We start from the raw sequence: 16,278 nt of genomic DNA, 5'->3' as shown, positions 1-16,278 counted from the left end.
TGAATGCACTTCATGCCACCGAACTGTACAGCTAAAAACGACTTCAATGGAAAATTTTATGTTCTATATATTTTACCACCTACTACTCATTAGCCATGTAATGCAGTGGCTGCATTCCTATTTACAGATTAGAGAAGTTGTTTGGAAACCTACCTTTAGTTCTCTTTTAGAGAAAGAGTAGTTAGTTTCGTTTTGGGTTTTTTTTTTTTTTAAAGATTTTATTTATTTGGGGGAGAGAGCACACCTGAGCTGGCAGAGGGGGAAGGAGAGGGAAAAAATCTCAAGCAGACTCCCCGCAGAGCATGGAGCCCAACACAGGGCTAGATCTCACGACCCCAGGAGCATGACCTGAGCCAAAAATCTTAACTGACTGAAGCCCCCAGGTGCCCTCACTCTGTACTTAGCTTGAAAGTGATTTCTAAGAATTGAGAGAGTTCAAGGATATTCAATTAGATATTTACTGAATAGTTTTTTAAAATGCACAGCACATTAATTCTGTAACAACAGAGAGCGCCTGATGAAAGAGGTCACAAAGAAAAGATAACATGGGAGGACTGCCTTTCTTGTCTCTACTCCTAGAAATGACTTTTTCTTTTTTCTTTTTTTTAATGTCGATTTTTAGGAAAGAAACCTGGACTGGTTTCCCAGGATGAGAGCCATGTCCTTGGTCAGCAGCGACTCAGAAGGGGAGCAGAATGAGCTGAGGAACCTGCAGGAGAAGCTGGAGTCCACCATGAAGCTTGTCACTAACCTTTCCGGCCAGCTGTCAGAACTAAAGGATCAGGTAAAGAACAGATGCCCCATCTGCCCCCTAAACACAAACACACCAGATTCGATGGGGGCAGAAGCAGCAGTGCTCATGTTAAAATGCTGACTTTTCCCTCGCATGGAGGTAGAAAAGGGGCCTGAGGCAGAGAGGGTAAAGCTGCCCGGTCTCCCTGTCTCCCCGCCAGTTCCCCTTCACTGCACTTTTACAGGAGAAGCCGGTAGCACTGCTTTCAGTGCTGCTGGTACGAGGTTTTCATATGAAAAACAAAACCAGAAAAAGGGAGAATGCAAATGACTTCAGTGAAGTGCTGTACAGAAAACACCACCCATAAAGCTATACTCTTACTTTACCTACTGTCAGATTAAAAGCTATTTCTAGCTTTGCTTTCTAGCCCTCAAATCTATCAACTCTTCACTCAAGATATTTAAGTTCAACATCCCGGGAAAAACCATACTTTAGTTCATTCAGTGGCCAGATCCTTACTGAGCGGCTGTCACAGGCCAGGCGTCACGCCAGGTGCTGGGGACAAAACCACAGACAACAGAGACCAACCCCTGCTCCCCGAGAGCTGACCAGGCTACAGAAGCACTGCTCCATCCTGCTCCCTGTCCCTCCGGCAGACACTTGCCCCTTTAAGGCACCTGAAGGAGGAGGGGGAGATTTGTACCAAACCCTATGTACTTCCTCCTCCTAGCCCCTTCTGAGGGAACAAAAGCACACACACCAGCGCCAGGCAGGGATGTGGTGACGGGACGCCACACACGAGGTGAGGTGAGCTATGCGTCCAGGGCTGGCAGGCCCACCGGTGGGCAGGTGCAGGTGTGGTGCCAGAGCTGACGGGGGTCACCTGGCACAGACATGGGACCAGGTCAGCATCCCATATGGGTTTTTAGTCAACTCCATACACAAGATTATAAATTTTGCACAGCAAGAGGTATCAGGCAGGGCTGCCCTGCAGGTAAGTTGCAAGGCCTACCCGTGGGGGATTTTCTACTCTTAGGTACATAACTAGTGAACACCCCATCTGGAATAAACTCTTCTTGGAGATGGTCTGCAGAGCAATGTAATGATCCTACTTTGAATTCTGTTTCTTTGCCAACTAAATTATTCCAGACTATTATGCCCCCGGCTACCATTGGGCCTCACAGTTCTTTTCTTTCACTTGTATTAAGATGCAAATAGATAAGACTAATGACAACAGAAAGTCTTCTTTATGAATGCTGTCTATAGCACTGAGCTTGGTGGCCCCTTAAAATGAATAACCTGAATGAGTAAAGCTAATGAGGATCTAACTAGATCGCTCTGCTTATTATCTTAGTAACTTTTTACCCTTTCTGTGACACACCTGCCAAATGTTCCAGAGAACTAACCTGTTCGTTGAGTACAGCTGCAGCTGCTTCTCTATGCCCCTCTGGAGAGCCAGGTGAACTTCTTAACACCTTCAGCAGTGCTTTAGTTCCTGTCTCCCTTTTGAGAGGGCTGTGGCTACATGAATCTTAGTTAAATCAGAGATTTTTAAAAACCTTACAGAAACTGATCTAATACAGACTTCAGTAAAAGAACTGTTGAGCTCTCATTAAAATGGTCACAGGGGTGAGGTGAGCTGAGGAATTCGCAGAAGGCATCTGAGGTGAAGGAGGGCATCCAAGACCACAAATGTCCTCCTGCCTCACTCCCTCATTGTCTCCATGAGGGTACTGAGGTGCACGGAACGCTCTCAGGAAGTGTGTTTCACTCTCTAGGACAATGTCAGGGCTGGAACTCCTGATCCTCCTGTGTGGCTTGGATTTTTGTATGCTGTATATATTTTTGTTTTCATTTGTTCTGTCACCTTACCCTGTTTGCCTTTCAGGTTGACTGTTTACAATCTTACTTTTTTTTAAAAGAGCCTTGTAGTTTACAAAGTTGCCACACATACTTAAGCACCGTGGAGGATACCTTCATGGCCATTTTACACAGCTAGGCATAAAAGAAACTTGGCATTTTCAAAATCCAAGGTAGAATTGTTTCTGCTAAGCCTAAATTTGCTTAAACAAAATATGTAAAACTTCATACATAGGGACTAGTGTTCATTAATGACATTAAAGCTGTGATTTAAACTGCTTGGTTCTGGCCCTTATATTCTTTGTCTCCAAGTTGGCAGTTGGACCAAAAGCCCTTCCCCAGTGAATGAATGTGAACCATTTTTTCTTGGAAGATGTTGTAAGCTAAAAAGAAGTATGAGAAAACCAGTAATATATTCTCAAGTGCCTTTACCAGGACTGATTTGCTGAGGTTTTTAGGTGCCCAGGAAAAATTCAGCACAGCTGCTTTTATTGGGGAAATGTGTTTCTCTCAAAAGGAATTAGTCAGCATTTTCTTTTGATTATGTAACCTTTAACAAACCTTTAAGGGCATTTAAGAATTGACTTACTGAAAAATTTTGAATTTTATTAAATTTGGTGTAGTAACAATCATAAACATATCTTAATTTGTTCTGCATAAAAAAATATGCAGATATGTTAGAGAGTTGCTGGTTCTTAAATGGCAATTGTAAGAATTCCTGCCCTCTGAAGAAAACAATTTTTTGAATTAAAAAATAAAAGCCTACAAATGATTAATGAGCAAGAAACTCTGTGATAGATATTTTTTAAAACTGCTATGAAAGAATAGCATTCACTGTTAGAAGTACTGGGAAACACACAAATTGCTTCATCACTGAGATATTTTTTTCAATCTTGTCCAGAAAGCATAATGGAGCAATGATAGTTTAAATGTGAATGTCTTTGGTTTTAATCTGTGCTGCTACTGACCACTTTGGTGGTTGTTTTCTTAAAATACCAATTTGAGGAGAAAAACTTGTTGTCTAGGACAGAAGTTAAAAACCTAGTTGGTGGTGTCACTTTTCCTACTATTGCCAAGAACAGTTGATTAGAATTGCTAGTCTAAGTGTTAATGGTGCACCTCATCTTGAAGTTTCCCCTCCCAAGAGGTTCTGAATACTAAATATGATTCTCTTACATTCTTATTCCAAGGAGGAGAACTGATGTAAGAACCTACATTTTTTTTGTGCATGTTTTCTTCATAACGCAAAAGAGCAAATATCGAGAGGCTTCACTTTATTGAAAATGTTACTGGCTTCCTCTGGGACAGTGACCCTGACGTGTTATTAGGAATACAAAAAGCGCTTGAAAATTCAGATCACATTAGCATGTTCTAGTGTTTGGCACTTTTCATGCAAGACAGTTACCTTGCAAACATTAACTGCTTAAGGAAGGGAGGGATAACAAAAGATTAGAATAATTGCCTATGGTTGGAAAATGGAATATTGTTCCTTACACTGTTCTGGAACCACAAAAGGGGACGAAGGTAACAACCGCCCTCTAGGGTCCCATAAGCTAGTAAGAAAGACAAGAGAATAGACCTCTAACAGTATGATGCAGTGTGAAAAGTTGTGCATCCCACTCGAGACATGAATAGAGCTTGATGGAGCACAGAGGAGGCGGCATTTAGTCCTGTGTGTGGCTTGGAGTAAGAAAGGAGTAGAGCCTGAACATGATGTAGTCTTACAAGTAGGTGACTTCTGAGCTGGCAGAGGAATGCAGTAGGGGGCATCCCAGGAAAGGAATCAGCATGAGCAAAGGCATGAAAACGCATGGCATGCTCCAGGAATGGCACTATGTTCTGGTTGATTCCGTTCGTTCTTTGAACCACCACTTGTGAAACAGATTGGTGAGGTGCAGCCCTAGGTACTGGGGTTACAGAGATGAATAGAACCTGTTCCCTTTCTATACCTGACAGTCTAGCGTGGGAAACAAATCAGTAAACGGCTAACTTAGAATTCAACCCTGTAAGTATGTAATGGTGGTGTGAATAGACTGTGAAAGGAGGAAAGCAATTCAGTCAACCTGATGGTTGGGAGAGAATTTGGGTTATGCCACAGAAGCCTCAGAGATGGTACTGCAAGAGCTGGATTCCAAAGTTTGAGGACGAGCCTACCAGGTGAAACAGAGAGGAACAGAATATTAGGGATCAATGCTGAGTGTGAACAAGTACATTGACAATAAGTCAACGTCAGTGTTCCTCAGAGTTGTAGGGGTTTTTTCCTTAGTATTTTAGGCTCATTGTTAGAAACACAGCTGATTTTAGAGTTTCCTGGCTTTGTAGAATCTGAGTAACCAAGATCTGGCTATGACAGGAAAGCAGTTTTTCAGATCCTTGATCTGTTAGAAACCAGATCGTGGCATCCGTGTGCTGCTGACAAGCAGTTCTTCCTTTGCCTGCCTTCCGTCGTTGGAGGCCAGGACTGGGAGAGGAAAATGCGCTCATTTGCTTCCTATCCTTCGTGTTTTCATGAAAGGTCTTTCCCATGTTTGGCTGCATCTGATTTGTAAAGCTACAATAGTTTTTGCTTCTTGTTTAGACCGAGCCAAAAGTAGGAACGCTAAATTTCAAGCTAATTTTTATATTCATGTAGACATGAAGAAGAGTACTGCTTCAAATGTTTATCCTTTAGCTAAATGGAAATTTTGAGGATTGTAAATGTATCTAATACAAATAAGACACTTCACACTATTCAAAATAGATTTTTCAGTATTCACATTTTGAATATAGTTACTTTGATCAGAATGTGAGGGATATTTTTAAGTCAATTTTGTTTCAAATGTCCAGAGAGAATATGATGTGAGAATGTGAAGGTTCACTCTAGTCATTGTTTGCTTTGATAAAGGTAACAGCAACAGGTAATACACAAATAAGGCTTTACACACAACACACACACACACACACACACACACACACACACACACACACACACACATTGTTTGTGTGTGAATTATTTAAGTAGGTAGTAGAATTGAGCTCAGAAAGCCAGAACTTATATGAGACTATGCACTAATGGGCCAGGGAAACCTAACTGGCCAGCACTGTTGACCTTGGTTTTTTACAGACCAGAGTTAGGCCTTTTGTTTTTGTTTCCTTATAATCATAATTTGATAATGACCACTGTCGAAGGGCTAAAGCCTTTAGCAATTGCCCTATTCCTTCTCACTTATTAGTCACTTAAATGACAGCCATTCTGTCTAAAAGGCTGTGGTTGATCAAAACAGAATTCAGACAGATTTGTATGCCTACTATGTGCTCAACTATAGCCTTCTCCAAGATCTTAACCTTGAGAAAAATGATATATGTATCCAAAATACTTTTGTGTTTAAGAATGTGAAAATACACTTGAAGTAATCTTTGACATATTTCCAAGATAATCACTGCTTCTAGAGAAGCATTGTGATCCCAGACCAGCTACATAAACCTCACTTGTTACTTGTTGGAAATGCAAATTAATGGGCCCTACCCTAGGCCTACTGAATCAGAAACTGTTTGTAGGCCCTTTGATCTGTTTTAATCTTCTGTGTGATTCTGGCCTATGCCAAAGTTTAAGAACCACTATTCTACAGAAATAGAAAACAAAATTAGGTATATACTAGGTACTTGAAATTACCAGGAATAGGACTGCCTGAGCAAAGAATTTGGCAACTAACCTACATCAATAGGGAATTTTAAGGTTTAGGAGGTGGGGAGGGGGCGGGCAGAATGTTAGAAAGGCAAACCTAGAAAGTTAGGAGCAGCAGTGAGGTGTCAGGTGATGGCCATTGAAGGGAAAAGGAGGTGTGCTATCAGCTAAAGACTCGTTATAGAAAATACTGTTGTAGAAGCTTTTCTATTTAAAAGAATGACTGAATAGTCAATATCTCGCAAAGTTAAAAGCTGACCTAACCAACAGGCATGAACAGATGCAAATATAAAAGGCCATCTCAAATGCAAGTAGTTATTTATAGAAAAATTACAGAAAAGGTTTTAGTAACTAATTTTGACAGTTGAAAGACCTCAGTAACTTTATTTTTTATTTTTTTTTTTTTGACCTCAGGAACTTTAAATCAAAGTATTTAAATAAAGTAGCCTTCAGGAGGGGTTGAGCCCCTATGCCCCATTCCTAAATCCATTAGAATGCTTGTGATTGTTAAGCTTCGTGGTGTTGTACTGGATTCCCTCTCAGGGTTAACTACCAAGGGAAGAGTGAGAGAGTGTGTGTCTGTCCCTGTGTCCGTCAGCTGGGGGAGGGAGGTGGATCTGAGCTAAGTATCTGAAGTACCAGACAGTAAGATCAATGATTACAGATTACACTGTAATCTAGTTGTGAATTTATCCCACATGTCAAATTAGGTTCTCTTTTCTCAGCTGACTCTGTGAAGTATAGTGTAGTGTGTAACACTTACTTAGAAGATTTGTCATTCATCTACGGAAACTTGAGAGGCTAGCTGTAATGTTTTAATTCAATTCTTTATAAAAAGCTACCTTCTGGAATATTCACTCCTTGTAAATTCTCTTCTAAATTATAACAGAAGGTATTTCACAGGAGCCCAAAAATAGTATTTTGATTTAAAAGAAAACTATGTTTTGAATAAGTAACCACTTTAAAATTGAACCTAGGTAAGTTATTCTTATGTTCTCAGGATATTTTGCACCAAAAATTAGTCCAAGTGAAAACTGAGATTTAAGCATCTACTATGTGACCCTTAGCAAAGAATTTACATATATCTCTGTTCTATTCTCCCCCTATGAGATAGGAATTATCATCCTAATTGTGTGAGTAAAGAAACAGACTTTAAGAAGCTAAGTAGCATAGAACCATAAAGAAATGGGTCTGATGCCAAAGCCTACATTCTATTTACAAGGATACCTAATTCCTCTCTGATTTTAGGAAACCAAAAATCTACATGCAGGACCTTAGGCCACTTGTAGACAACAATTTTACCTAATATATATTTTATATTAATTGGCTTAAATGCCCAGCATCAAATCCAGAGCCAGGACCAACTGGTTATGAAAACTGTTAATGCAGAGAACTAAATGTGTCCTAAAATACCTAGAACAGAGCTAGCTACCCATCAATACAAGAAGTGATTTAGTTCAGCAGCCAAATAATAACAACCTCTTGTTTGGGTTTTTGAAAGCGCTTTTTCATTTGACCAGTCTTAGGAAATGGTCTTTCCTGACCCAAAGCAGTCCTGTGTGTATGGGTAGCAAAGAACAGACCCCACTGAGTACCTAAAGCATTGTCTATCACCTTTAGTCACTCTAGATCTCAGTGACATGTGAGGACATTCCTCATCTTCCGAAATGTGCTACATCATTTTTCCTCTGAAACCAGAATTACTCTAGAATCATTGAGTAATGGAATCGGGACCCCCTGAAGACCATGGACATAGTCCCTCTCAAACCTAGGATTCTAAACACACTGCTTCTCTTGATAGTTTGGTGTGCTGTTAGCACCACACAAAGTCACCATTTTCCAATGAGCTTTTAAATCATTTGGAAATGGATTTGAGAAACAATCAAGAATCCTGTGCTTTGACTGTTTTTTGTTTCTTTATGAAACAAATAGTGAGCAATACTTCTGAATGCCACATTGCATGAGTAGGTCACAGAATTCCCCATTCTGCCTAGGAAGATGTCCCTTTTGAAGTTGTGTGTGTTTGATTTAGTGACGGTACACTATTTGTAGAAAGTGGGTTTCAGTATAAACCATAACCACAGAGGTAAATCTATGGTTCAGTATATGATCTGACGTACAGGAAGTGTCTGGGTCTAATGATGAAACTTTTTAACTTTCCAGATGACAGAACAAAGGAAGCAGAAACAAAGAATTGGTCTTCTAGGACATCCTCCTCATATGAATGTCAACCCACAGCAACCAGCATAAGCAAATGAAATAAAGGAATCTCCTGTACCTTTTTTAATTATTATTAGTGTGGGTATGGCTAATTAGTTCTGATTCACCCACAAAGATTACATTAATGCATAGTACATTTGTAAATAATCAGTTTTATACTGTATGTATATGATTGCTACTCTAAAGGTTTGGATATATGTATTGTAATTAGAATTGTTGGCATAATGAAATTTCATTTGTGCCAAAAATATTAAAAATGCCTTTTTTGGAAGGACTAAAGAAAGCACCTGATTTGCACTTGAACCAGATTATAGATTTAAAAGTATATGACATGTATTTTGTATTTAAAACTAGAATAGCCAGTATTTATGTTTTTTATAAAACTGTGCAATACGAATTATGCAATCACAATGAATTTGTAACTCCTGAGTGTCCTAATGGGAGTGCACATCTTTGAAGCTGGTGTATTAATACTATGTAATAAATGGTTAAATATCAAATGATGCTGCTGCCAAAATCATATTAATAGTGAGTTTCCTGCCCCTGGGCATTTTGTACCATATACTTACTGTGGTGATACTGTTTTTCGTTGCTAGTGGCATTAGCACCTCTGTCTAATAGTGACAGTGCTCCAAGTCAGCATTCATTTTAAGAAAAGCAACTTTAGTTTCAAAGATAATTTTAAGCTTCTGACCTGATCATTTAAACTCTTTAAGTAGGAGAGCTAAATTAGAAGCTCAGACTTTAGCTTGTGAAGTTAATGAATTTTTGAAAGGGAACTTTTTATGCAACATTTGGAATAAAAGACTGCTGGCCAATCAGTGTCATCTCCAAGGTGAATTTTGGTGTCACATTATAAGGAAATGAATAATGGATGGTGTCTAGATTATCTAGTCCGAACAGCAGAGTTGATTTTTTCTTCATCTGAACCAACATGCTACAGTAGCTAAGAAGTATTAAACTATATACATCCATATAAAGATGAAATATGATCTATCCCATTAGAACTCATAGTTGAACACTGACATGTTATTCTTGTGAAAGAGCCACGTTTTGGTTTTTTTTCCTTGTCACATGATTTATTTCCTTGATGGATGAAAAGTATGAAAGGAAACTTTTATATCTGTTGCCTAGTTTTGTATATGGATCTCATTTTACAAGAGAATCTCTGCAAAAAAAAAAAAGTTTAAAAATGTACTGAAAGCAGAGTTCTGAAATGAGTAAAGTTTGTAAATGCATATATAAAAATAAATATTTAATGATGCAGAATATACAGTGGTGGACTGGTGGCTTTCATTTTTGGCATTTCTTTGTGTCTTAACAGCTATTCCAATTAATTACATATTTTCTTTGGGACCAATTTAAAGTGCAACTGGTTTGGTTACCAGATTAACTCAGAAAGTGCTTACTTGATTAGCAAGAACTCAGAGGAGATTTACTTGAACAAATACCAGGGAGTGTTTAATATGATGTTCATTCATTCTTCTAGATGAGTGACTGCCAACCAGACCGTCCTGAACAGCGAGCGCCAGGGCATCCATGGTCGGTCGAGTCAGGAGTGGGTGCTGCTGAAGCTCCTGCCTCTTGTGCTTTCCCAGGAATGGGGGGCTTTGACTTGCTGTCTGCAATAAAACTGTTGCAGTGTGTTTTCCTTCATGTCCAGTGGTTGGAGTCCTTCAGCAAGACAGGCAGTCAGAAATGTTTCACAAAGTTAACTCCTCTATCCAAAGGTAGTAAAACTTGTTCCCTCCTCAAAGCAATGCCTGCCTGGTTGCTCTTTTAATACTGATTCTCTCTGAGCTTGGTAAATAAGAATAATTACCACCCAATGTTGGGAACTAGGTCAGGACTGAATTCCAGTTAAGTGACTAGTTTTATAACCAATGCTTCTACTTTATAAATTTGATAACTTAAAAAAACAAATGAATAATTTTCCAGCCAGTGCAGTGTATTTTCACAAAATGTTTCTATAATAAGGCTGACCCAAGATGGACACACACTTGAATCTAAAAACAAAACAGCAATCTATGCCGAGACCCACCACATGTGCTTCAGCCAGCAAGGATTTGTACTTCCTTGGGTTTCTCTTTGATTTGTCATGCTGCCCAACACACCATGGCAATGTGTGTGGTTTGTCTCCCCAGTCCCATGCAGTTCACTGGAAAGTTCTGCACTGACATGTCCAGGTTGCAGCGTTTACAGGTTTGTCATGTTTCATCTGAATCCTGTCACTTAAGATATAAATCTTTATTCAGTTTGCCAGCTTCAGCAGAAAAGAAATGGAATTGGAATGCCACCCCACCCTATATGTGGCAGATTCTACCCTTGGAGTTTGGGTGTGAACACAAAGTTAGTATAATTGAAACATAAAATTTGAAGTTAAAACTTCTGTAGCCTTTGATGTGTAATTGTGATTTCACCTTTCTCCAGACGTTGCTTTTTCAACACTTCTATTTCAAGGATGGAGGTCCACATCACTTTCAAAGTCGCCTGGTGTTATCAAGCTGAGTAACAAATGTGGTAATATAATGCTAATATGCAAGAAAGTCTTTTTGGCTTTAGTTTTAAAAGTTTGCTTTAGCACCAATCCAAATTCCAAGATTTTACCAATTTCCTTACCTAAACCATTTGTTAAAGGGTCTGAGAAATTCCATTCCTCTTTTCTAACATTTATAATATCTTGCCCTTTACTACTTCTGTATATAAAACTGTAATGATAAACCTTCTTTTCCCCTACAAAGAAAGCTTCTACTCTTTGACAGGTCCTAAAGCTTTAAATGATAGTCCATCCCATACAATCTTTCTTAGAACTATATCTGTCTCTACTCACCCCACACACGTACAAAATACAACTTCTTTTATTTCATTCTTTAAAAATTCGATTCAACTTAATTGGTTTGTTTCCAAGTTCATGCTTCTTATTCATTGTTCTTCACTCAGCCAATTTTTTATTTGGTTGTACTTTCTGAAAATGGATTGCTTGATTTGGGTCCTGTAAAAACTGCTCTTTCATCCTATTTAAATATTTCCTCACATAAATTATAAAGCAAGCATATTTTATTTCTGGAAGCTAACCAACATGGTCTATGCAGTAGAGCAAACTAAACAAAGCTTTATTTATGTGCTAGTGGGAAATTATCAAGATCTTCACAGTAAACAAAGGAATTAACCTGTTAAAAACTCAATTCTAGATTTCTCTATCCTCATACTGAGGATGGTCTACTGTCCTACTTAGCATGATAATGCATGAATGAGAAGTAGCCTGAAAGTTTCTAGCAGTTATTTTAAGGCTGACTTCTGGGCTACATAGATGGAAATTTACTCCTTCAAAAATACTAAATACAAGAGGGGCCTAACTACATACTTCTAGAAGTAGAGCTGGTTTTGCTAAAATAATGTTTTTACAGATTTTCAGAGAACAAAATAGGTGCTTGATAGAAGGTAAAATTATATGACAAATAAAAGTCACCTTTACATAAGACAGAATATCACAAAGGGCTCCTACAGAAGGCTCTTGAGATAATGTGCTCCATCTACCAAACCATATAGTAGGAGTGAAACTAATTTTAAACATAAGAAATAGAGACTTAGAGGGGCGCCTGGCTGGTTCAGGTGGTAGAGCATGTGACTTGGTCTCAGGGTCATGAGTTCGAGCTTCGTGTTGAGATTTTTAAAAAGAGAAAAAAAAAATTAAGACTTAAAGATGCAAAGCAACTGGCCTCAGGACTTGGCTCCAGAATAAACAAAGGTCTCCTGACTTAGCCAAATACAGGGAACATTCTTCCCAGTTGCTACCTGCCTTCCAGAACGGGGCTATAGTATCTCATCAGAAATCGGTTTCCCACAACAGTTCCCCCTTCACAGAAAGTTCTTATGGAGAATTGCATTTTGTCCTCCAATGCAAATTGATTTGCTTTTCTTTTCAAATCCCTCTACAAGTGGATCCACAAAATAGAAAGTACTGAATATGAACACTTCATCAAGACTGAAAACTGTGGCAATGATAAGCTCCTAAAATCTCTTACAACTACAAATCTCCTATAGTACTTCTTACTTAACTGCGTTTTTCAAAAAGGAGAATCTGTTCTCTCAAGGTGGCTTCTTCCAAGTGAAAACATTCAGATACAGATGACTGGCATCCTATCCTACCATAGAAGTAGGTGTTGATTAGCAAACCCTACTTTGCTCTTGTTCATTATACTGATAATTTGCTAACAATCAACCAGAATGTTGGAAAACCCCCTTAAAGATTTCAATTTTACAGAAAGTACCCAAAATTCCACCAGTTTTGCATCACAAAGTAGTGGTTAAAGTAAGGTTTTGAGTAAAATGCCATGTGTGTGGTTTTTGTGGGTGGCTGCAGCTCAAAACGACTATTAGGCCTCCTCAGTTATCTACAGGGGAGAGCTATGATGGCGATTATACATTAAGGCGATTATGATTATAACATTTTTTTTCTTCTTTGGCATTTATATACCACATGGGCAATTCTTGCAACCTAAAGGCAACTCAGAACCATAGCCTTTAAGTCTGGACCCCAAAACCTGCCAAAATAAATAAAAATGTAGATCCCTGGTGGGGTTTGACATTTGGTCGACTCCAACAATGCTTATGAACTATGGCTTCTCCAGGTGCTGGCATTTTATATAAACTCATTTGGTATAACAAATCTCTGGCTTACTGGGGTACCATATTTTTAAAAAAGAAAAATTTACCAAAGGAGAAACTTAAAATACTTTAAGGTCATGACAAACCAGTGTGAAAGAGAATCCTAACACCTAGAAGTGAAACTGCATCATCCACCCAGCCTGGAAAGAAAAAAGAAAGCTAAAAACCGCTATAGAATAAGAATGCAGAGTTTGAGAAAACCCCTAAGGTGAATTGTGAACAACAACAAAAAAGAGCCCCACAACATAAGAAGTGCATACTCTATGCAAGAACCACTAATGGAAAGAGCTCGCCAGCATTTCTGTAATTACCTCACAAAAGATGGTTAGTCCCATGTAAAGAATGGAACTTTCAACAATCCAGGAACTTAACTGTTCACTCCAGAACTCAAGTTATTTCATTCTCTTTCATATACTTGTCAGCTGTAGCATCTCATCCAGTCTTGTCAGCAGCTTTCTATAAAAGTTCTCTGGAAGAAAAACAATTGAGATTTGGTATGAAACTGGGACAAGATGCACACAAGGCATGGGGGCTGAGCATTAACTCACTTAAGAGCCCACAGGGCAGCAGGGTGGGTCCTTTCAACAAGGACCTTGAAATTGGTTCAGAGTCTTCGTACCAGCCCTACCGCTTTAGTGCTCTGACTGTGAGCAAGTCCTTTCATCACTGTAGTCATCACCCCCCATCTAAAGAATGGACATATTACTTACTCCTTTGGACAGTAGTGAGCCTTAAAGACAATTTATGTCAAGTGTCTAGTACATATCTGATAACATGCTCTTTCCCATTTCTTTGCAGCATATTCACTTCCTTTTTCTCATACCTATCCACAATCTCAGCCAAATATTAAATGATCAAAGCTGCTATCTCTGTTCCTATTAAATGTGCCTGATATTACCATAGGATCCTAAATCCTCATGTCTAAACGTGACACATGGGGTCATATTGAGTCATCTTTTTAAAATTGTATCTCTTAACATCTAAATTATGTTTTAACTACCAATCTGAACTGAATTCATACAGAAAGAAAACTATCTCTCATAGCTTATGACTTCCAGATAATTATTCTTATATTTATGATCAGTGTTAAGTTCAAATCTGACTTTTCAAAATATTCTTCATGGAATGATGTTTTTATCTTCTGGATGATGATGTGTTTCCATAACCAACATTCTAATTTACACCTCCCAATCCTGCTCAGATTATTATCCCTCACATCTGCATGGTTCTAAATTATATTATTTGTCATTTAACATTCAAATGCATATTTTAAATCAGATCTCACATAATGGTGGAGAGCCCAGCACTTTCCCTAATAATTTCAAGGACCCTAAGGAGGGTGCTTATAAGTTCCTAATGATTCCTTGTCATTTCTGATCCTAAACTCCAAATGCAACCCGATTCTCATCTCCCCTCTATTTTACTTAACCTCTACTGCTGACACAACCCATAGTACAGTCTCCAAAACACATTAACATCTGGGTGTCATGCAATTAGATCTTTATGAGAGGAAGATTATAACAGCGAATAGGAAACTACTTAAAATTGAGAATCAGACATCCAAGCCCACACGCCCTTTTTTCTCTGCCATTGGAGGAGCAAGTGCTCATGTCTACCCTACTCCTGGGGCCCACTTTCTCACCACTCCTGCCCAAGCAAAATCATAATTTAAAAATTCCCTCCAACTTCAATTAAAAACAAAAAAATTCTTCCTTCTTTACTATGCAATTTCAACCCCCAGGTCCCAATAAGGTCCCAACCACTCCCATCTATATTAGCCCTTTACCTTGACCAAATAAAAAAACAAAACAAAACAAAAAATCCCATTAATTCCCTTGTCCTTAGCTTCCAACTCAAGGATCAACCAGCTTTTTAAAGTAGCTTTTTTTTTTCCTTCCTGATAAATTCCTATATTAAAGAAGAAAAAAATCAAGTTAGAAAGGTAAAGTGATTCGGCCAAACTAGAACCTAGGATTCCACGGCAGATCACATGATCTTACACACATTGTTCTCTATGCCACTGCTTCACTATGCTAGGTGCAGTCCTGCTGATCAGGTGCTGGGAACTCCACTCCTTCCCTGCCCACCTGTTTCGAGAAGACCTGTACATACTAGATAAAAATTCTAAGAGACACAAAGGAATGTAAAAGTTCTTAAGGGTCATGGTTGCACTAGCTCATCTCTGTATCATAGGTACCTAGCACAGTTCCTGTCAAAGGGGCTCATTACATTGTGGGGGGAAATATTCTTTGCAAATCTTTACTTAATCTGCTCGAGAGTCTTGGAGCCAAAGCCAGTTAGGAGTCTTTCAATAAAGAAGGACTATCTAGTAGTGGCCCAAAGGGAGTTACATATAGAACAATCACTTACTACCCCTTTTGCTAATTGACCATTTAATCCTACAACTAAAGATTAATTGTAATGCCTCTGGCTCCTACAGTCCTGCTTCATAACTCAAAAGCATCTTCCACTGCTCCCTCTAACCAAGTGACCCCACTCTCTCTCTCCCTTCTTTCAATTCTTTTCAACATGACTGTGTTGTCTCCACAAAGGTGCAAATTCAAACTCACGTGTACCCCCACACTCCTCTCTCCACCGTGCCCCCTCATCTAACAACACTAAAAGACACCTTCCCTCTATAATCCGTGAGGACTGTAGCAGTTCTCAGATTATCCCCAAAGAGACAGAACACAATTTAGGTAACAGAAGGAAGTTAGGGCCGTTTTGGGTAACAAAGAATTACGGTTCATTTACATATGAACATACATACATACAACATGGATGAATCTCAAAAGCATTACGTTAAATAAATGAAGTCAGGTTTGAAAGGCTACATAATGTGTCATTCCATGTATATAACATCCCGGATAAACCAAAACTACAGAGACCAAAATCAGATCAGTGGTTGCCAGAGACAGGAGGCATGGGAAAAAGATATATTACAAAGGGACACTAGGGAAATATATGAGGTAATGGAAAGATCTTTGGTGTGTTGGTGATTATGTATATGTATACGACTACATGGGCTTCACAAAATTCAAGAACTACCACCTAAAAAGTAAATTTTATTATATGTAAATTATACCTCAGTAAACTTGACTGAAAACATTTCTAAAAGCTAGTGGGGGTGGGG

The 16,278-nt window shown here is 38.8% G+C and overlaps 1 protein-coding gene and 1 long non-coding RNA gene across 9 annotated transcripts in view; one reads left to right on the top strand and one right to left on the bottom strand.

Moving 5' to 3' along the window:
- ITPR1 (inositol 1,4,5-trisphosphate receptor type 1) overlaps positions 1 to 9,748 on the top strand; it is a 318,610-nt gene extending 308,862 nt beyond the window's left edge. For all 8 annotated transcript variants that reach the window (XM_072720366.1, XM_072720372.1, XM_072720371.1 and 5 more), the window contains 2 exons: positions 623 to 784; positions 8,421 to 9,748. In XM_072720366.1, coding sequence (XP_072576467.1) covers positions 623 to 784; positions 8,421 to 8,507 — 249 coding nt within the window. In that variant the 3' untranslated portion in view covers positions 8,508 to 9,748. The remainder of the gene's footprint in view (positions 1 to 622; positions 785 to 8,420) is intronic.
- The window catches only part of LOC140593908 (uncharacterized), a 34,948-nt gene that overhangs the window by 5,486 nt on the left and 13,184 nt on the right, over positions 1 to 16,278 (bottom strand). The window contains exon 2 of the long non-coding RNA XR_011994332.1: positions 13,457 to 13,614. This is a non-coding gene — a long non-coding RNA (uncharacterized lncRNA). The remainder of the gene's footprint in view (positions 1 to 13,456; positions 13,615 to 16,278) is intronic.

This window comes from Vulpes vulpes, chromosome 9, assembly GCF_048418805.1.
Source record: "Vulpes vulpes isolate BD-2025 chromosome 9, VulVul3, whole genome shotgun sequence".
NCBI lineage: Eukaryota > Metazoa > Chordata > Mammalia > Carnivora > Canidae > Vulpes > Vulpes vulpes.
This window is presented reverse-complemented; position numbering and strand designations above follow the sequence as displayed.